Source organism: Patiria miniata, unplaced genomic scaffold (assembly GCF_015706575.1).
Source record: "Patiria miniata isolate m_02_andy unplaced genomic scaffold, ASM1570657v1 HiC_scaffold_12, whole genome shotgun sequence".
In the NCBI taxonomy this organism is placed as follows: domain Eukaryota; kingdom Metazoa; phylum Echinodermata; class Asteroidea; order Valvatida; family Asterinidae; genus Patiria; species Patiria miniata.
Window position 1 is genome coordinate 159,769 of NW_024037050.1, and position 22,757 is coordinate 182,525.

Below are 22,757 nucleotides of genomic sequence, written 5' to 3' on the forward strand. Positions count from 1 at the left end.
CTCAGAAATACAAATTCAACCTGAAGACCGACTCGGAACCTCGGAAACCTCGCTATACGATGCTCAGGCTGGCATGAAGTGCATAAGTGGTGGAGGCTCATTATCATGATTATGATCTTTATTATACAGCTATAGCTACTGCTGGCCAGCTGCATCTGGCTCGCGAGAGTTCGAGTCTGTTCGAGTGTATAATGAATATGCATAGCGCATAAGGTCAAAGGTACGTACGTACGACAGCCAGTGATTTTCCATTGAAGATATCGGTACGGTCCGGCCGGCGCCGGTCGATCATACACGTACGGCTTCTAGAACAGTTTAGTTCGCGTCCCCTTTTTGTCAACTAATTATTGTGGTTTTTGTATATAAATTGCATCAAGCTTGTCAAGAAATAGGAAGGAACAACACCAGTACAACGTGTTTCTGATCAATCAGATTTTAGTGTACCTTGTTGACCGATGTTGACGTTGCAAGCGTTTACCGGCAACTGACAACGTTTCTCCCGCCAATCCTCCGGCCAGTGCACGCTCCGTGAACACTCCATCGGACTCGTTGCCGCGCCGGCACTCGTCCTGTTCGTCTGGCTTCGTACGTTAGCTGATTGAGAAGCAAAATACCAACATGGTTCGGCTGACGATTCTATTGTTAAGGTCGGCCAAAAGCCTGCCGTCAAGAATGGACCATTTTTCGAAGTTTTCCCCGTCACCATTGTCGATGAAGCAGTTCTTAGATTTCGGTGAGTCGGCCTAGCTACATCATTCATACATGCCTGTCTTGTTTCAATCAATCAAGGCTAATCTATACCTAGGGCTTTACTAGCATACAGTACCGGACTACCGGTATGTTTCAAATTCTTACAACGATTCAATGCTTCAGCACTAGTCACTGCAGCTGGTATGTGTGTAGAGCGCAATAGTTACATTCAAATTTCAGTAAGAAGTTTGTTGACTAGTTCGCAAATTTTATTGTTTTAAATCAATTCCTACTTTTTTAAAGTAACGTAGATTTAATTTTTCTTTCGAATCCATGGCTCTGTAAGATATTGTAAAGGGAATTGAAGTCAGAGAGGAAAGAATTCCGTACACGGACATCACTTTTTTCAGTAAATTTTCAAGCGCCAAAAAGTTACATCCCAGATCATGCAGATGCTATGCATAGTAGCCTATGGTTTATTTCCTCCACTTTTCCTTCTCAACTTTCACCATCTCTCCCTCCTCCATTCCTCTTTATAAATCTGTTACATATGTACTTACTTCATGGACATCAATGGGAATCAAACCCAGAACGGGAGAAACTGTCATAATTAAACACACCAGCCTTAACCACTCAACTGCTCCTAAAACTATGGCATTGGTCTTGTGACACATAAGACCCATAGTTCTAGGGGTACCACTCGACCACACACTCCTTCTTGGTGTTACAGGTCTAGGCCTACATGTACATGTATTTGATTTAGTTAATGTACTGTACCTGTATCAATTGAAGTAAGACTATTGAAAATGTAATAAATTTAATATTCGTGAGAAATTAAATATTCATGATGAGGTATTGCAGTGTTATTGGCCAGTGCGTTGTCATTTGCATTGTGCTCCGCAGACTTCCAGACTCTTCAATCGGAAAGAATTCCACATACGTACGCCACTAGACCCACTAACAGGGGCACTAGAAGTAGAACTCCTTTTTTGACATTTTGGATGTGGTCTGTTGTGCTAGTACGACAGACCACATCCCAAATGTCAAAAAAGGAGTTCTAGTGCCCCAGTTTAGTGGGTCTAGTACGCCACTAGTTTTTCCCTGCAATGACTCATTAACCATCAGAGAGGGATAACATGTCCTAAAAAGTGAAATTTAGCAGGGAAAGTATTGAAGCATTTAGTTGGAAAACACTTAGAATTTTTCAGACCAGCCTCATAGATAGGGTTTGTACACATGGTGTCAAGTGGCGTACGCATACGGGTGTGGAATTCTTTCCCTTAAATCATTGTCAGAATGGCTGCCTGCAAGGTCTGCTGTCGAATGATGTGTGCACTTAAAATGAGCTCTAAAAACACCTTTTTCCCAAGATGTTTTCAGTTTTGCGGAGCCTCCTGGATTTGTTTTGAATGAAATCACAAGGTGAGGTGAAAATTGTTTCGCGGTTGATAAGTGATGTCTGTATACGGAATTCTTTCCGGCAGAGAACCATTTTGTTGTCAGCTGACACATGCACAACGCATTGACTTCCACAAAAATAGCAACAGCAAGCAAAAAAAGTTATCGGATTTATGGAACAATTTAGTACTTTTCCTTTTTGTTAAAGTTTAGGAAAGATTTCCATATACAAAATTCACTCAACACTCTGTGTACAAACCCTATGAGAGTGGACTGAAAAATTGTAAGTGTTTTCTAAGAAAATGCTTGTATTTTCTCACTGCTCAAATTGACTTTGATGACTTGAAATTGCTATCTGGGGGCTTGTTAGTCAATACAGAGGAAATTTAGTGAACTTCGCGTATGGTAATCTTGCCAAAGTTTAAAATAAAAATTAGTTACCAAGTTCTTCCCTTCGTTCGTTTTCATAAGAACTATTTGTTAAAGTTAGGCCTGCTTTGAAAAAAAAAGACATTATAATGGTGCGTTGTCATGGGACAGAACAAACAAAAATTATTGGTGCATACAATTGTTGGACCCCAGATGCAGGAACACTTTGTACACGTATGTATGTATCTGGCACACATGTTTAAAACCATTAGACCGTGGCCACAAAAACAGGCCGACAAAGTTCATTCTGGACAGAATTGCATTTCAATACTGCTCTATACAAAAAAGTTGTATGGGTGTGTCTACCCCCAACAGTCCTGAATCCTCCAATTTTTATACGATTTTTAATAAAACAGTTGTATAGGAAACTGTGGAAATTACAATTTTTAGTGTCCAATCCTATAGTACATTTAATTCATGTCCACAAATCTTAAAAATTCTCATTTTTCCCTGTTGTGACTTCCTGCTTGACTAAAAAAAATAGTTAAATGCCATTTTCATTGCACTTTTGAGTACTTCCATGAACATTGATGTGATTGCATCATTTAATAACAGCTCTCTGCGTTTGTAGCACATGTTTAATCAGCAGATTATGACGCAAATAATACCGTCTGTCAATCAATGATAGTGAATATTGTGACCTACACATGTACAATGTATGATCTCAAAAGTTTCAAATATGCAAATATTATGAATTTTTGTGTTATCAATGACTTATAAATGAAGAATGTGATGCGATTAGAGCTAAATGAGTCATTTGTCGACCCCGGTCAAATTTGTTTTATTACAGATTTGAAAAGAGCACAATCTCAGCATTACTGCTGTGAAAACCGCATGTTGATACCATCTTTAGTTCAAAAATTATGGAAGTTGGAACACCAAGAGATGTGATGAAGTGATGTGATGAAGTGGCCCTATTTTGTCCTGTACATGTATCTCCAACTGAAAATTCCCAACAAACGACTCATGTAGCTTGATCACATCACATATTTTTTTATATAACATTGGAATAGTTTCAAGAAGGGAAAATTTGACTGGAGTAATGTGCTGCCTCATTACAATATATAGGTACGAGTACATGTACATGTACATCATAGGGAGCATAACGCTTGGTTGAGTGAAAAATTATCAGTACAAAACCTCCCTAAAATCTCTAAAAGATTCTACGAATTAAACTCAAACTCCCGGTATTCATGTTAAGAAACTTATCATTTTGTGACTATATGACAAAGTTGTACTGTTTAATAAGGTTGATGAATGGTTAATTCGAGAAGAATGGGCCAAAAAGTCAAAACCTAAAACGAAAATAGTCCTCAAACAAGAGTTATTTCTACACGTACATGATGCACTTTAGTAGAATACACACACATGTGAATACTTTGCAAACTTTAACATGTTTCAGAGAGGTTGCAGATGGAATATTGCCTGAAGTGTTTCAAACTTTATCTCTGTTATTTGACAGATGTTTGAATTCCAAACATGTAAGCGTCTGTACCAGTACCTTTTATAAAAGTCAGTTTTTGATAAATTTGAGCCAGACGAGTGACATCAACCATAAGGAACCATTAAAACATTAGCCACATGCACACGAGAAGATTTTTCGAAAGATTTTCAAAGAATTGTTTTTGTTGTCATTGGTTGCAGCATATTGCTTGTTATAATACAAGTGCACTGTTTTGAAAGCAATTTGAATATCAATTCCCCAAAATGCTGGGGAAAAAACCATGAATTTTTCATACTTCAATAAATGAGACAATCCACAATTTACATTACAAAATGCATTTAAAGGTAACTGATAGGCCTCAGGCAAACTACTAATTTTGACTGCTTGGCATATATGCATAACATGTACAATGTACATGTACAAAGGTGCATACGTGTACCAGTGTATCGGGTACATACCGGTATAGGCTATGTCCCAATTTTGTTTAAAAAAACAACAAATGTTCTACTATAAAGTGATTGTTGTTTGTGGCAAATTCAGGAAGCTTCCAAAAATTTCCTAGCAGAACTAAAACATATGGCTTTGGGTTAATGTACTGAGTCTGATAAACATATATAACACAGACACAAAATTGTACATTTGTCAAGTTGTCATAATACTTGGTGCATAGAGCCTTGGCGTACGTGCAATAGTGTGCATTTCCCCTGACTCCCAAACCAAACAATGTCAAATAGAGGTCACTCTGCCTATCAATGCCACAACACACCCCCGTGCTCAACCAATCAGAAACAAGGATATGGAGACAACGCCCACTGAGGCAACTGGCTAATAATTCATATGCAAATAAGGAGATTATGGATGTGTTTGGGCTACAACTACCAGTACATGTACATGTAATATTGTGTACGCTGGTGTTTTCATGATCCTGATCCTTTTTCTCCATTGGCATACAAGGACCCAAGCATACCGGTATATGTGTACAAAATGTACGTGTACCGGTACATGTATGTCATGGATTTCGGAACATACATGTACATGCTACGGTAGTAAATGCCTGTTCATAACGCTTATGCCCCCTAAGTAATTTGAATTCTCACGTGAAATAGGGAATGTGTTGAGCTGTTTCAAATTCCAAATAAAGCCAGTTTTTTTTTCAGCGGAGAATTGTTAATTGGGGAAAATTTAGAAACAGGCCAAAAAGAAAATACACATTAACTTCCCAAGATGACGAAAAATCCCACGAAACATGACCCTTATTTTCGTTCCGATTGAGACATTTATAAATGTCGCAATCAAAGGTAATTTTTCGGAGGTCTCATCAAGTGTCTTGCCGAAAAGTTCACATGCCCTATCTGATATAGTCCTTTTTCTGTTGATTTATTGTTTTATCTGGAATATCAAAAACTTAATATAAAACTGTAATAGAAAAAGATGTCCTCCGGTGAGCTGTTTTTACGCAAAATGAGACTGGATACAATTCGGTCCCAAGAGGGCGTTTTATACGAGCTAAAGCACGGACATGCGCACAAACCTAATGTCGCCCTGAAAACAGCAGTGACCTTCCTACCCTATTTTCAAATGCCATGTAATCGGAGGCAGAACTTGTGGGCCTAATCTGATGAAAAAAGCGTGTGTAGTTTTAAAGATTTGACATCATTGTGGAAAGTGTCGTCTTTCCCTGAAATTGTATCTCGAAAAAATGTTGTTTTTTTTAAAGTCATACATGTATCAGTTGACTTTCTATGCTAATAAAGGCGGGATCGTGATGGGCTCTTTAACTTAAGCTTCCTTCATTGTCCTTACCATTTTGGGGGATAAACCGATGAAGGAAGGTTTTCAGGCAGATCGTGTTTACTGTTAGTGATTGTTTACTAATGAAGATTTTTTTTCTTCTCCTCCATACATGTAGGTTTACAGGGAGCTGATGAGCAGAAGTCGTTTGTCTTTCTTCGCCAAGAGCTTCCTGTCCGCATCTGCAACATCATGAAGGAGATCAACCTTCTGCCCGAAAAGCTTCTACAGATGCCTTCCTGTAAAACAGTCCAGGGATGGTGAGGATTGTCTTCAATATTTTGCATTTTGTGTGGTTTTTTTTTTCATTCTTTGGCCTAGAACTTTCAGGGCTTGTCTTTAGGTTTGGAATGCTCTTATATAAATTTGAACATAGTTTCTTATTCAACTAGCATACATTTACTACAGTAGCTAAACGTTATTTTAAAAACAGGTGATATTTGACACCTACATGTACATGTACATGTACATGTACATGTACCTAACCTTAAAGGGAAAATACATTTGCAAATATCAAAAAATAAAACTACCAAATTATTTTGAAATACCTTGCCGGACTGTTATTGAATGACAGTCTAAAGCATCCTGTAAAATCATGGCACCTGGTATACTGTCATTTTCAAGAAAGAGGTATTTTGTATCAATTTCCAAAAATGGTCGGCCGACCAGCGTTGGGGAAAAAAAAATTGGCTTATTTCAAATACTGGCCCCAATTGACCATATTTAGTTAGTCTTCATTTGTTTGCAATCGATTACACACATGTGAAAGGGTATAAGCCAGCTAGACTGGTTCCCGACCTTAAAATTCCCCAACGTCTATAAATTGCTCCGTTTCATTTTAAATGGAGTTAGGGAACCAGACTACAGGAAAAAGATTGTTTTTCTTGGTTTTTATAGCATCTACGAACCCAAAACGTCAAAAAAGTCAGTGTAACAATATTTGCTATATACCGGTACATGTGTTTTACCAAGCCCCCAAATCCATCCATTTCTGAAAATTACAGCAAAAGCAAATGATGTACATTCCTTTTAACCCTAACAGAACTCAACCCATCAAACCCCAACGGCATGTTTTGTAGGGGTACAGTACCCCTAAACTGACAGTCTTTTACATTGGTTTGGCAAACCTCGAGAATCAAAGTCAGAAATATGTGTGTGCAGTTTCCTATATGGTGTTGGAATTTGCCAGGATGGGTATTGTTCCTAGTAAATCATGCTAGGCAGTTAGGGTTAAGTACCATTTTCGCTTGCATCTGTTCATCCATTTTGTGTGTACATGTATAATGGCTGCTTAACCTTAACCATCCCAATTCCTCCAAAATCCTCTTTGCAAAATGGAGGATTTTGCAGGATTGAGGCTACATGGCAAAAGTGTGTTGCACTGTGTCAAGGTCTTGGTCCGGACCTTGTGTTGTTAATGCTCAGCCATGCATAAATGTAGGCCCATATTATACTTAAAATCCTCCGCACTGCTCCAGGATGTCACTGGCTGTGCCTCAAGATATTGACAGTGATTGCCGGGAGATTTTGCAGAATTTTTAAGGGATGCCTTTAGGCAAATGACAGCATATAGGATTTTTTATTTCCCCCAATCTCAACCACAAGTTTCCGTTTATTTTTGAGAAAATGTTACGATTATGTAACTTTACATTGTAACAAGGGAGAAAAAAATGTGCTTTGGAAAATTGTGTTAATTGAATTGAGTGGGATTCAGAATATTTCTGGAACGTTGGGAAAACTTGCAAACGAGCAACTTACAAATCAAATGCCATGACCTTTATGTTACAAATGGCTTTAAAGAATATTTTTTTGGTCTGACTGTGCTCTTTTTTTCAGGTACACACAAACGCTACAGGATCTTCTGGACTATGTTGATACTGACGATGAGCCTACCATAATGAAAATGTAAGGTCACTCTTCTCAAAACAACTTGTGCTTTCTGAAAATGATCCATCATTTCTGCCATGCTCCCCCTCCCAGGAAGAAAGCCAACCCACATGTTGAGGGGGGGGGGGGGGGCCTTAAGATCTGCACTAGGCATGGCATGCTAGTAAGCTTGAGGTTGTTGATTAACCCTGACCGAACTCAACCCATTAAAGTCCAACAGCAGGTGTTGTTGAAATCTGTTAGAATGGGTACAGTCCCCCTAAAACTGATGGTCTTTTACACTGGGGTTGGCATACCTCCAGAAACTAAGTCCAACAGTGTGTGTGCACGATTTCCCATGTGGGTGTTGGAATTTGCCTGGATGGGTATGGTTCCTAGTAAATTATGCTAGGGAGTTAGGGTTAATGAACAAGTAATTAAGGCCTTTTCACAGCAGACAAATCTCAGGGTTGACGCAGGGTTGACGGATGGGTTAAAATGTGCGGCAATTCACACTTGAATTTTCAACGTTGGGCCAACCCTACGTCAAGCCTGAGATTGATTTCACTCCCAGTTGAACTCAACCAGGGTTGAGATTCTCAACTCGTTTTTGGAAGTCTGGCCAGGGTTCAAAACAGCAGTAGTAACCGAGCGAAATCAGCTCGGTTTGCATGAAACAAAGTGTAAAACGATGAGGGGTTGAAAGTGGGGTTGGAAAAATCATAAACCCAACCTGGGGCAGTACTGGGTTTGCCCAGGGTTGAGTTAAACCCGGGTTGAGAGGCTCTAGTGTGAAAAGGCCTGAAGTTCTACGCCAGCAAGCTTGTGAATTTCTTTTTGTGTTTTTGTGTGTAGGTTTACAGATAAGCTGATAACAATCAGGAACAGACATGCAAATGTCGTGGAGACAATGGCACAGGTATGTCAATCCTTGTACAGTGTTTAATATTTTATTGAAACCCCAAGCACAAATTAAAGCTATAGTCCATCATTTGCAGCCATCTGAAAAGTAACTGGCGTAATTATTGTTGAAAAACAAACTTGGTTGAAAGATAGTAAGGGAACTAAACTCCCTGTGAAATTATTCTTTCTGGGAAGCTGTCATTTTGAAGTAATCAACGAAAGAAGGCCTTTCCAACGGTGCGTCTTAAGACGTACCGTAGGAAAATTTAAATTAGTAGTTCGTTTTGTTATTCGGTGAAGCGCGCGCAAGCATTGGCATGACGCATACGCGCGCGAGCGGTTGCTATAATTCGCCGGATCAGTGCGCGACGTCGCGTACAGCTGCAATTCAAAACATGATTCAGTAACTTTTGATTTGAAATTGAGATCCTAGAATGCTGTTTTTCTCGGAATATACAGCTGAAGCTTAGCTGAAACTTCATCAGGTTAGTTGTTCAGTATCCTTCATTAGATTTTGAACACTTTTGTTGCTTCAAACGGACAAAAAATGCACAAATTACAAATGATGGACAATATCTTTAATTTCAGTCCGTTGAAAAGTTGTCATTTTGGGTTGTTGAGATCCAAGTTTTGGTGCCCTTGAAAATGATCAACAGTTGTTCAGAATTCAGTGATTCTGTACATAGTTAATAAGTTGAATATTGGGTTTGATGTCAGTTTCTCTAGCTTGTACAAAATGTAATATTTTATTTCAAACTTCCCCGATGCATCGAATATACAATGTATACTTCGTAGCGAGAGTGTAACATTGTTAACGTATGTTGTGTGGTTTCCATGGCAACAGGGGGTGATGGAGATGAGGCAGAGCTATGAGGTAGAGAACTTCGAAGAGAGCAACATCCAGTATTTCTTGGATCGATTCTACCTGTCTCGAATCAGCATAAGAATGCTCATCAACCAACACAGTGAGTTTAAAGGGACTAGGTCTCTCTCAAAGATAGCTATCTCTGTAGGAGAACTGTTCTGCGTATTTTACGCAATCAAGCACGCATTGCCCAGAGTTGAAAATGTTCCAAACACGCGTGCTTGTTGCTCGAAATGTGTTCGAAATATGCCACACCCGATGCCCGTTATGCAAGTTGACACTAAAAAAACTGATGCCCGTGGCTAGTCTGTAGGAAATGACATCATTTGAGAGAGACCTATACAACATTTGCAAACATCAAAAAACGAAATTGCAAAATTATTATGAAATACGAGGGGGGAGGGGGGAGTAAAAAATGTACTGTTCATAAAAATTGTTAAAAAGGGGCCCCCTCCTGGATATGTCACTGTGTGTCTTATCTAATACTTTTGCATGGAGCTCATGTACACAGATCAGTGCTTGAAATTACTAATATTTATTTTACATCATACTTTTTTAATGAAGGTTTTCATGGGAATACAATTTAAGTTACACAAAAAAAAAACGGTCATCAAACGATGTGTACGGTATATCCAGACCCCTGTCAACAATTTATAACAGCAAGATAAAAACTACACTCAAAAAAAAAATATTAAAAAAAAATAATTTACAAGATAAAGATAGCAAGATAAAAAAATAAAAATTAAAGAAATTGCATTACAGTGACAAGAAAAAAACAGTTTTAAAAATATATTTCTAAGTTTCGTAGAACTTTACAAATCTTGTCAGCCCTCGAACAAACTAGTCCATTGCAAAATGACATTTAATCTCTGTCTTATTTACAACAGCCATTTCATCATTTCAGGACTAAATTGCAAATGCAGTTCATTGTTTGAATTTCCTGCAATTGTATTAAAGTTTGACGATACTTGTAGATTATGAATGCAGGCCAGGGTGTATACAGACCTTCAGGTAGAGGTCATCAGTGCATCAGATCAGATGTTTTGTGCTGTTTTAAATACAATGGTGTTGATCCACCAACCCCATATCCTATCAGCCTGATCAAAGAATAGCAGGATTACACTTGTGTCTTTATAGACACGGCCATAACTTGCAATGTAAATATTAATCAGGATGGTAGACATCCTGAATGCACGCTAAAAATATGTAAACCATATAACAATTGGACTACTACTCTGCAGACAAATTAGGTCTGTTTTATTTGTCGTACTACTGATATGCATTTACATGTACCGGTACAGTTCCTTGATGTGTATGCAACCTCAATGACAGTCTCCTGACGATGACTAGAGCAGGCTAGTCGAAACGTTGAGACCAAAGACAAGTTCGTTTAGAACTTACAGCAGGACTGTTCTTATCAGAACAAAAAAACTACTTGGCAAAGTTGATAATAAGCAGGACAAGTTCTTTTCAGAACTAATATCTTCTAAGCAGTAGTTATTACCACATGGTGTTACCGCAAACCGAAACGATACCGATACCCCACCATGCAAAGCCTCAAATCTTATAACCTCAATGAAGCTGTCTTACATGTACATTATATTTTCTTGAATTTTTTTAACGTGGAAAAAAAACCCCTTCATGTCAAACATAGCTTTGTATACAAGGGCTGCGCATCGGAACCGGGTGCCCGAGTGCCTGGCAGTTGGTGTCGGGAACCGGTTCCAGATTATGGGATCGGGTACCCATAACAAACATTACGAATAACTTCAAAAAAAGTTTTGACTGTCATTTGTAAGGAATTTTCGAAATGAACATCGGGCTACACCAAACAAAACATATTTCACGTTTATGACACTCGCGAAAGTTGCAGTTTACACCATAAAGCTATAAAGCTCACTGTACACACTTGTATCTTTGCAGTATCCCCTCCTAAACCAGTACTACCAGTAAGTGCTCACTTCTATACCACAGGCCTCACACTCACAGCGAAACCTTTAAAACCTATAAAAACCTATATTTCAACTCGGGAGCCTTTTTAAAGTATCCTATAGGTGGTGCAAAAGAAGGAAACCCACTTTTGACAGGAATTTTAACTACTTACTTAACTTATTTGAACTGTTTTTTTAATATATAATGTACATGTGTAGTGAAGTATAGCTCTTCGACCATACATGGTGAACAAATCTTTACAAAAAAATATGCAAGAATAGTGTTATTATGCTAATTTGAATACAAGTCACCAAAATCGCTGTTACCGCGTGTAAGTGTAGCCATGCTAGTGTAGTGTGTTTGGTCTTCAAATCAAGCTCCGAAGCTCAGTCAAGCGGATGGAATAAAGCCGTCTGTGGACAAACAGGTTTGGCACATGAAATTTTTAAACTATATCTCAGTGACAAAGTATGCATTTGCAGTCATTTTTTTCGTAACTTATGTTTAAAGATCAATACTTTAATACTATTAAACTAAATTGTTGAAATATGCTCAATAACTAGGTGGAAATTGATGTCAAAAGTGGGTTTCCTTCTTTTTGCAACACTCTGTATAAGCTATAAATATCCATTTTTATTCTGCCATGACATATTTAAACAATTTTAAAAGAAAATTGTAAAAATCGATTCAACCCCACAGTTTCGTTATCATAATGCCAAAATAACCACACTGTCAATATACCTCTCCAAGATTTTTTTTTTCATACCAGTAAGTGTTTTAGATTTGAGCAGTTTGCATGACATCTATAGGCAGTCTGACTTGGACATTGGAAACGCAGCATGCACAAGTCACCTGACAAAACACAATTTGCTATATTTCTGCTACCTCATGCTGCAAATTGTACTCTAAAAACCTATAAATGCCTACATTTGGCACTTAAAAACCTTTAAAAACCCTTTTTATGTTTTTTAAAACCTAGCAAAAACACCTCCTGTGTTGATGAAAACTGGGCATTGTGAGGCCTGATAAACATATTTCAAGGGGAATGTGTGTACGTGTGTCTTGGGGAAGATGGCAAGATAGACACATGCAAAAGGTCACAACCTTTGCCAAACTATTTGGCTTTTGATAAACAAGAACTCTTCAGATAACAGAACTACAGTACATAGCAATAAATCCCATGTACATGTAAGTGTCAGAAGTCAGATGTCCCTGGCAGTGTGGTTGGAATTTGTTTGTATCATGAGATTAAAGTACCCAGAGAACTTCTGTCTACATGAACATGTATGGGTCAGCCTAAATCAGCCTTGATGCCCTTGACCTGGTGATAAATCTGCCATACTTTTTCCGAAGTGACCCCAGGCCGGGCCTGACCTACATGTATACACATTTACATGTAGGTTAAATTATGGTAGCTGTATTTAACATGTTACAATACCTGACCTGCAAGATGTAGCCAAACTTTTTGAAAGTCTGTGCTCGTTTACACATTGCCTTGTTTGCCCTGCCTATCGCTCATGTCTGTTGAAACTGCACTTGTGCTGAAATGTTGAGCAATTTTTACAACATATTTGTTAACCATGTTAACCCTGAGACAAGATAAAGTTTGTGGTAGCACCATGTGAATAAATCTGTTTTGTGAGTACATGTACATGTATGTGTGGTTCTGAAAAGATTTTTAGTATCTGTCTTAGTATCTTTCCACCATGCAAACCTTCAAATTTCATGTTAACCCTTTTAGCATCTACATTATGTACATTGATAATTGCACATTAAAACCCTGGAGTGCTGAGACATGTACGTGTATAATATAATTACCGTACAAAAGTTTTAGTACAGAAAGTAACAGGCAGGGTAGTTTTGGGCGGTATATGGACAATGCTCAGTTGTTCAAAATTGTTTCTGCTTGTACCATGTGTGTTAATGTTATGTACCTCTTTCTTTGGCTATTTATGTGTGCTTGCCCTCCCTTTCGACCGCTGTTTAAACTCCCAAACTCACTCCTATTCCAACCTATACCCCTATCCCCCTATCCCTAACCCTAGTTTAACATCTTCCCTCCTATACAGATGTTCAAACATTTTATATCGGAAAGAAAAAAGTGTTTGAAATTGGAAGAACAGGATTTCCAAAAATGGTAAATAATCTAGTACAGGTGCCACAAAATGTGTCAATGAGTGGAAATTATGCTTGATCATGCAGGAAGTCATACAGTGTGACATACACGTACAAGTTTCCTTAATTTATGTTTGCGTAATGCATGGCACATCCTGTTGCATAACTCACTTGGCTGAATACAGCCCTTAACATTTTGGAAATTTGAATACAGGAATATAATACATGTATACGTATGTGTAATCCAAAACGTACATGTACTTGTACATGTACATTGTTATATTTACCAGTGTTAAATCTAACTGATGATACTGATCATAAAACAGTAGGACAATGCAACATGTACATGTATTTACATCCCGCAAAGATGGAAATATTTTTCCTACGCAGCAGGTTAATGACTTTGATGCTAAGCTTTGGCTTTTTTTTTTTTTTTTTTTTGGTGCTTTTTTGTAAGAAAAAAAGAAGAATAGAAACATTTTATTATTTTGTATGTTTATTATTTTCCCTTTGTTTTTAGGGTGAAACAATTCGGTGAGAAAGAGCCCACACATTGGGAGATTAAAAAAAACCCCAAAAACATGAAGTTGAATATAATCTCATAGCTGTGACCATACACTGTAAAACACTTCTTTTTCGTCAATTACCCGGTACCACAAGTTTAGATGAAACGCAAAAGTGAGAACAAGAATGTGATAAAATGATGACGAAAACATTGAATGAGAAGAGGGCATAATTATTATGAAAACCTCAACATGTCAGGAAGAGTGAAGAAAAATGCTAATATTAAACATAATTGTTATTGCATTAAAAAAGTACCTTCACTTCTGAAGTTATTCAGAATATTTATGTTTTAAGTTAGTTGAGATAACTTGTTATATAGATATACATACCTGTACAGTATACATTGTACTACAGATTGTCAGAAGTACATGTACTTTACATGCAATTTTATCTTGTTTCAGTTTTGACTGATTGGTTGTTGGTACCGGTAGATATCATTTGCTTTCATTGATTAATCAACAGATTACAAATCTTTTGGTTGATTGCCGGATCAATTGGTCATCAAGTCAAATAATGATGTGCCATGCATGTGTAAGCACAACCAGTGATGTTTTTTTGGTGTTTTTCATCTTTCAGCGTTGATATTTGGTTGTGCACCGAAGAGCCACCCAACGCACATAGGCAGCATCAACCCTGACTGCGATGTTGTGTCTGTTATCAAAGGTAAATCCTACTGTTTAAAAAAAAATATGAAAAACGTTATTATCCTAGGTTTGCAACATTGCTAATGCCGCTAGCATTGTGACTATGGGCTGACATGATCCCTGGCTACATGTACGTGGTATGGTTACCACTTGATGTTCCGAAGGCATAGTCTGAAGGTTCAATAGTCCGAAGCATTCATTAGTCCAAAAAGTCAATAGTCTGAAGGCTTCATTTAGTCTGAAAATTGAAAGAGGTTACATAATCCAAGGTTCGTTAGTCAGAAAAGACGATAAGGTTCAACAGTCCGAATCGACAACTCATTTTCAGCACTAGTGCTGAAAGTGAATCCTTAAAGTTTAGTATGGATTCGGTTGGGATTCGGTTCAGCAATTTTTCTCTGAACATTGGTTTGGTTCGGGTCTGGCAGTAATTTAGAATGTCAAAATTTCAGGTTGCTGAAAACTTTTAGGTTGCCTAAAACAAGAAAAGATTGTTTCAGTATGTAGGCGAGGAAAGTTTCTTTATTCCATAAGGAGTGTTTAATACCGCCCAAGCACATGTTAATTCCAATTCATAAATACCTTTTTTTCATCAAAAATCTAAACTTTTTGGTCCAAAAGTCAAAACGGGTTAAAAGTTATATATTTCCAACGATTTTGTTCTCGCGAAAAGTCGTAAACAACTCCTTATATGGAGATTGGCGCACTCATCGCACGAGGGGGCAATGTGGCGCATCACGAAGCTGTGCTGGTGTATTATGAATTTGGGACTATGAAATACTGACTCACTGGTACCGGTAGTATTGCACATGCCTATGTGAGGATTGTGAGCGTTCAACCAATAAAATGGTAAAAGGCACTGGATTTCATAGGAGTCCAAATTCATGTGACACTGGAAAAGGGTTTGAGACCAGCCAGCCGCTCTTTATCAACCGTTTAAAACCAGCCATGTGGCAGGCTCTCGACCAGTAGGAATGAAACTGTCTTGGTATTTATGGATTCATATTAAAGAATTTTTCTTCTCTATCATTCCCATGTAGATGCCTACGACGGAGCCAAATACCTATGTGACCAGTACTACCTTGGCTCACCAGATGTTGAAATTGAATGGATCAATGGTAAGAATGAATACTGTAGCCTTTCAGCATCATGCTTCTACCTTTGCTAAACACTATCGAAAAGGGAACTTTTATCATCAATTCCATGAGTTGAAGATACAAAATTGAGAGTGACTGTTTGTTTGCTTTATTTCAGCTCGGGATAAAACTGACGGCATCAACATGGTGTATGTACCATCCCATCTGTACCACATGTTGTTTGAACTATTCAAGGTAGGTTTATTTGCATAACTTGATATTTACCCAGCTGGAAGGCAATTTCCCGTTTATTTCCGTTTGTTATTATTAATTGGTCCAATTTAGCATATGGAAACACAAATTTAAATTCAAAAATGAAAATGGAAATTGCAGCACAGTAGGGCAGAAGCTGACGCATGCATTGTTTTTATTTCAGTCATTTAGTCTTTAAAATGACTTGATGATCTTTTCCCTGTAAAATGGTAATTTCTGTCAAACTCGCAATTAAATTGTTGGCATTACATTTTCTTACTTCGGTTTCCCTAAAAAGGACAATTCCGTAAATTTTAACTTTAATGTCAGACGCTTTAATGTTGTTGGAAAACTGAATGTGATACATCGTTAATATGTGACATCTAATGAGCAGAAAACAATTACAGACCAAACTATTCAGGTACATGTACCACCAAGTTAACGACTTTGTACATCAGGCATGCAAGTTTTCCTCGGATCAGCTGATTTCCTCTTTCTTGACCTCCCATGGGTGTCACTGAAAAAAGAAAAACACTGTACAAAGTCTTGGAAAGATTTTAATTTCCTCTTTTTTGTGACTTTCCAGTTGCATGCCTGGTACATCAAATTAGGTTTTGCCCTTTACCAACGTATAAACACTGTATACTCGGTGTGTTACCTCCCGAGTGAAAGTTGGAAAAAATCACTCGGGTGGGACTCGAACCCACGACCTCCTGCTTTCTAGTGCAGACGTCTTACCACTCGACAACCCAGCTAACGGAATCAGTTGGCTGGACTCAAATCTGATGTACAACCTGCAGATTGCCATTACAGTGCTCTACCAACTCAGCTATTGAGCCTTATATTGGTGGCTTACCTTTTGGTTAATTTGAAAATAATTTCAATGGAATATTTTTAAACATGTCGTACATCTAAATCAATATTAGGTTTTGCCCTTCAACGAAAGCAGGAGGTCGTGGGTTCGAGTCTCACCCGAGTGATTTTTTCTAACTTTCACTCGGGAGGTAACACACTGAGTATACAGTGTTTATACGTCGGTGAAGGGCAAAACCTAATTTGATTTACATCACCCCAACACAAAATTCCATCTTATGGACCTTGTACATGTACATCATATGGTCAGACATACATGTATGTTGGATTTTACAAAAGTATTTTTTGTGAAGTTACATGTACATGTGTATTGATATTGTTCTGTTATCACCCTGAACTTAACTTACATCAGGATAGTAAAAATGATAATGATTGACATGAATTCCTTTTTTGTTGTTGTGAAATCAGTTATTGTTTGAAAAAAAATAACCGATGCATTGATGTTTCTGCTTTCTCAGAATGCCATGCGTGCAGTAATGGAGCATCATGGTAACAGCGTCATCGACTACCCAAAAATAAAAGTGTTGGTGACAAAGGGGAAGGAGGATGTCACAATAAAGGTATGGACACAATGACAGGTCTGGTGCTTTAAAATGTATTGTTATCCGCTCCGTTCACAAGTACCCCCTCACCGGCAAAGAAAGTACAGTTGGGGGTGACCGACTGATGCCATCTTGCCTGACTGCAATTTTGCCACTACGCGCGGCCACCACTAGCACTGCGTGTACATAGTACAACTGAATCCCCTGGTGTACGTGCGTCACACACAAGGAACGGTGCGCATCAACCAGTGAAATGTCCCGCCCATGGGACGTCGTTACTAGGTAAAAGGGCACCCTCTTTCGTTGGCGCACGGAGCCCATATCGTGTGCTTGGATACTGTACTTTCCTTGTTCTAGAACGCTCGTGTGTCCAATCTATAAAAAAATGCATCCACCGCATTCATTGCGCGTGTTTCACGTGTGTATAGAACCTGCATGCGCGCTAGCGACTTAAAACTGCAACCGCCCAGTCTCGTGTCCGGCGTGAAAGCACGCGTATCAAAGGTTACATCACAGTGATTTCATTTATTTCTCGCTCAGTATTAAGTTTCAACCGTTTATCTTTATTACAATCGTTTATCTTTATGACACGCTATAACAAAACAATTGTTGACTGCTGTGATGTTTGATATGTCGTTTGTTAGCCCCCTCTGGGTGCATAGCACCCTCGGTTTCACCTCGGGTGCTGTACGCCCCTCGGGTGTTATAAACAGCATATCCCACATCACAGTAGTCAACAATTGTTAACTGTCTATGCTATATTCAAATTCTACTCCTGCAAAATACCATTGTTTTGAGTTGTTATTTGTTGAGCAAAACAATTTTGGTTATCTTTTGAATGAGACATTGAATGAAAAACTTATTCCAGAATAATTGATTATTTCAATTATTTCTCATGGGTAGACTGGTTTCCCCTCCCCTATCAGAATAGCCTTTAGTCAAGGCCGGCATGGCTATTCCTGGACGTGTGGCGACACATTCATGCAATACAATGTAATACAATGTAGTACAAGCGCTAATGGGTTTTTAAACCTATTTTCTCAGCGTTCTCGGTAGATGTTTGATTAACATTGTCTACCTCCCTCCCCCCCCCCTTTGTTTAACCAACAGCTGAGTGATCAAGGCGGCGGCATTCCCAAGACCCAGATTGAGAAGCTCTTCAACTACATGTACTCCACTGCGCCCCTTCCCCCAAAGCCAGGCACTACTACCATCCCCCCACTGGTAAGGAAACACAGACTCCCCCAATCCTACATGTAGGTCCAAAACACCCCCCCCCCCCCCCCCCCCCCCCTGTCACCTTCAATCCCCAACAGTCGTTGCAGGGACGGGTCTCACATGTCCACAATGTCACTGAAGGGATGGATCATAGAATCAGAACGGTTCAGTGAAGAGAATGGCAATGATTATGGGTTCACCACAGAGCTTAGATCAAACCTATAGAGAGCCAACTGCCTTATGCGACATAGTTTACTGGGCATATTCATATGTTTGCAGTAAAATGGTAAATGAAGCTGATACAACTGTACCTCAAAAACTGAAACGCACAGCAATCAGTAAATGACTATTTCACCTCGCTCATTTCAACACACTTGCACCTACCCGCTACAAACTATTGGTTTCATACGTACATGTACTTCAATATAAAACCGTCCCTATGCAGTCACTTCTGTTGTACATGTACTCTCGCTTTGCATTTAGAACTCACAGGTGAACTTGCATTCCATTTGATTTTTTATGTTCTACACCACGGATACACTGGAGTGTCATGGCCTAGCGGTTAAGAGCACCGGGCTCATGCTCTGGTGTTTCAGAGGCAACAGTGGCGTGGGTTCGAGCCTGGGCCCGGACACTTGTGCCTTTGAGCAAGGCACTTAACCATTATTGCTTCGTCTTTCGGATGGGACGTTAAACCGGAGGTCCCGTGTGTTGTATAAGGCCTAACGCACGTAAAAGAACCCAGTAACACTATTGCTAAGAGAAGGGGTTTGCCCCGGTGTTTCTGGCCTCCTAGTTATACTCCCTTGTGGAAGTCCTTAGGAGAAGAACCAAACAAGTACCAAGTACTAATCAAAATGTCTGTGCCCAGGAGGCGTTGGAAAGTATTCTGTGCAAAGGAATGAGGAGTTAGTATTCTAGTAATTTAATACAGCTCTATGGGGTAGACGCTCTCTGAAGTTGAGTTAAAAAGTTTGTTAGTGTGAGTAATTTTAAGGGGTTGTGAAAAAAATGTGAAAGAAAAACAGCTCGATTGCTCACATGATAATTAGTGGATTTGTCCGACAATCAAGTTAATATTGAGTCTTGCGAACTCCACTAAATTCCTGATCTGAATAAGCCAACATTTGAAAGTATCTGGTAAGGTTGTGGAAATTTGAGAATAAGTCTTGCACTTTAAGCCGGCCTCAGGTCGACCTGCGATTTGCTTGGGCTGCAACGGAACTGGCCTCGGTCTAGGTGTTCATTAGGTGTCCGTGATGGTATCTAGATGCTAAAAACATAAACATTAGTCGCGCGATATGCACTGTACGAGGCGCGAACAGCGACCTCATGCGGCTGCAATATGCAAATCAGTTGGCAAAGAACGAACTGTTGTTGCAGCAAGTAACTTGCTTTGGCTTAGCAAATATTACCTGTCCTTAGCAAATTCGTTTGGCCTAGCAGCTGCATGAAAATGGCCCCAGGAAATAAATCACTATGTTTTGTTTTGTTTTCTTAGGCCGGCTACGGTTATGGTCTTCCCATCTCCAGACTCTACGCCAAATACTTCCATGGGGACTTGACCGTGACGTCTATGGACGGGTATGGCACTGACGCCGTTGTCTACCTCAAGGTAAAGCAAGATGCACAGTTACATGTGCATGACATTTTAGCTTTGCAAACTGTAGCGGCCATTGTAAACTACCTACCAGTAGGTACACTTTCCCATGGGCATATGGGTCATTCTATTAATTTAGGGTCCAAAGTGTGACATTTTTTTCCCTGTCCCTGTTACCTTGGTACTTTGTAATTTGCCATACAAGTATTATCAAGAATAACTTCAAGTTATTTTGTGTTTCTTGGGTAGGTAGTTTGCTATTCATAATCACTCTTGGATGACAAGTGCATTAAAGAGTGCATCTGAATTATAAAATCATTGATGTCAGATGTAGAACGGACAGGCCAAAAAGTGGACCCTAAATTTACAGAAATACCCATATGTTTATTCATAATTCGATGTTGGCCAAAAATCCCCCGGTTTTTTATTTATTACTGTGCCTCATACATATTCATGATTGAGAGCCAAATTCGGTCTGCTCCATTCACCATTACGTGCCAAAGCAATGCCCTTGTCACAATACATTTGAATAGCTGGGGACTTGGTGACTTGCGATTGACTTCTGATGGACTTGTAAGGACTTGTGATGGACTCGACAACGCTACTTGAGCTTACCCTTCTCCGGATCTGTCCCTGGTGGTCACCACATCTTAACAATATGTGTCTCACTCTGTGTGTATCAGGTTCTGTCAAGTGAGGCCAACGAACTGTTACCGATCTACAACCGCGCGACGACACGCATCTACCAGGCCAACACACCAGTCAGTGACTGGAGCTCCCCTGCAGGTTGTATACGACCGTTCAGCACACGTCACTAGAGCCTCAGCCCCCTCCCCAGTCCTCATCTCCCTCCCCCCTCCACCCAAAAAAAACAAACACCTAAACAAACCAAGTACGACAACAGGATTTGATTCAGGGACTTCTATTTCAGTTGTAGTATTCATGTCATACTGAGAAGTGTTCGTGCAAGTGGAGGGTGTCTTGTCTTGTTTTCGTCGCTGTCTCTCCTTATTTGGTCCTTCACGGTGAAATCTAAAATTCAAGGAAGCACAGCGCGCTTTTCTGATTGTACATTTGACATTTGGCTCCAGTTTTTAAAATTCATTCACACTATGGTCTCTATCTGTTGCTTGAGGTTTGATCCAACCAGGCCCCAGTTTCATTGCGCTCGTTAAGCTTGAAAGGTTCTGCATAAGCACCATAGAGCTATATTAAATTACTAGAGACTAACTCGCCGTACACGGTGCAAGCTTGATGGGCGCATCCATGCTTGTGCACAAACCTTTGGAAAGCTAAGAACTTCAGGTAGCCTTCGTACGGCTGTTTGTGTTGAAAACCAATGTGTAAATGGGGCTGATTCCCACTTAAACCGAAACGTACAATCAGTAATTGCTTGTAAGCGTTCATTTCGCTCTTACAAACAATGTACACGTGTGTGAACTGTATTTACCTCATGTGATTTTCTTTTTTGGGGGGTCTCAAAGCTCAGGAATTAGTGGAATATTCCATAACACCATTGGGCTATGTCTGATGTTACAATTGTGACGACCTTTACTAGACTGTTTGTGCACTCCCTAGACTTGCCAAAGAAATTGTCTCAAATGAGACAAGAGCCTAGCCAGTTACCTCTGTCTTAATACAAGTGGGATTGTTATTTAAAGGTAATATACAACATTTGCCTTGGCTGTAATTTTCAGAAACGGATGGATTTGGGGGTTAATTAGTACTTTATAGCACATCTTGTTACACTGCATGCTGACCTGTTTAAAGTTTTGTGTTCATAGATGCTGGAACATCCAAGAGAAAAACAATGCTTCAGATGAAGCAGAGCAATTTATAGAAATTGGGGAATTGTCAGGTCTGGGAACCAGACTCGCTGGCTGGCACCCGTTCACAAAATGTGGACTAACTACTTAATTTGGTAAATTGGGGGCAGTACTTGAAAAAAAACACGTTTTTTTTTCCAACGACTGTCAGCTGACCATCGTTCGAACTTGACACGAAAATTCCACTTTCCTTGAAAAATGGCAGAACACTAGGTGCCGTGATTTTACAGGTTGCTTGAGATTATTACAGTCGAATGAGGTATTTCATAATTTGTCATTGCAAATGTTGTATATTACCTTTAACATGACAATATCTGTACAGATTAAAGATACAGTCCATCATTTGTAATTTGTGGATTTTGTTCGTTTGAAGCAACAAAAGTGTTCAAAATCTAATGAAGGATACTGAACAACTAACCTGATGAAGTTTCAGCTAAGCTTCAGCTGTATATTCCGAGAACAACAACATTCTAGGATCTCAATTTCAAATCAAAAGTTACTGAATCATGTTTTGAAGTGTTTTAAATTGCAGCTATACGCGACGTCGCGCACTGACCCGATGAATTATAGCAACCGCACGCACGTCGTGCCAATGCCGCGCGCGCTTCGCGGAATAACAAAACGAACTACTAATTTAAATTTTCCTACGGTGCGTCTTAAGACGCACCATTGGAAAGGCCTTCTTTCGTTGATTACTTCAAAAAGACAGCTTCCCAGAAAGAATAATTT

At 39.2% G+C, this 22,757-nt stretch overlaps 1 protein-coding gene across 1 annotated transcript; it reads left to right on the forward strand.

The window, feature by feature from the left end:
• The first annotated feature begins 279 nt into the window (after nucleotides 1-279).
• LOC119744276 (pyruvate dehydrogenase (acetyl-transferring) kinase isozyme 2, mitochondrial-like) lies at nucleotides 280-22,152 on the forward strand. Its single transcript, XM_038220148.1, has 12 exons — nucleotides 280-733; nucleotides 5,871-6,012; nucleotides 7,589-7,657; nucleotides 8,474-8,537; nucleotides 9,366-9,486; nucleotides 14,574-14,660; nucleotides 15,682-15,759; nucleotides 15,896-15,972; nucleotides 17,301-17,402; nucleotides 18,495-18,608; nucleotides 20,104-20,217; nucleotides 20,886-22,152. The coding sequence occupies exons 1-12, from the start codon at nucleotides 619-621 to the stop codon at nucleotides 21,018-21,020; spliced, it is 1,218 nt and encodes a 405-aa protein (XP_038076076.1). The 5' UTR covers nucleotides 280-618; the 3' UTR covers nucleotides 21,021-22,152.
• Nucleotides 22,153-22,757: the final 605 nt, after the last annotated feature.

Coding starts and splice junctions, on each gene's coding strand:
- LOC119744276 (XM_038220148.1), top strand. CDS start 619: ATGGTTCGGCTGACGATTCTATTGTTAAGGTCGGCCAAAAGCCTGCCG. Junction 14,661..15,681: donor TGTTGTGTCTGTTATCAAAG/GTAAATCCTACT, acceptor ATTCCCATGTAG/ATGCCTACGACGGAGCCAAA. Junction 17,403..18,494: donor AGGAGGATGTCACAATAAAG/GTATGGACACAA, acceptor TTTAACCAACAG/CTGAGTGATCAAGGCGGCGG.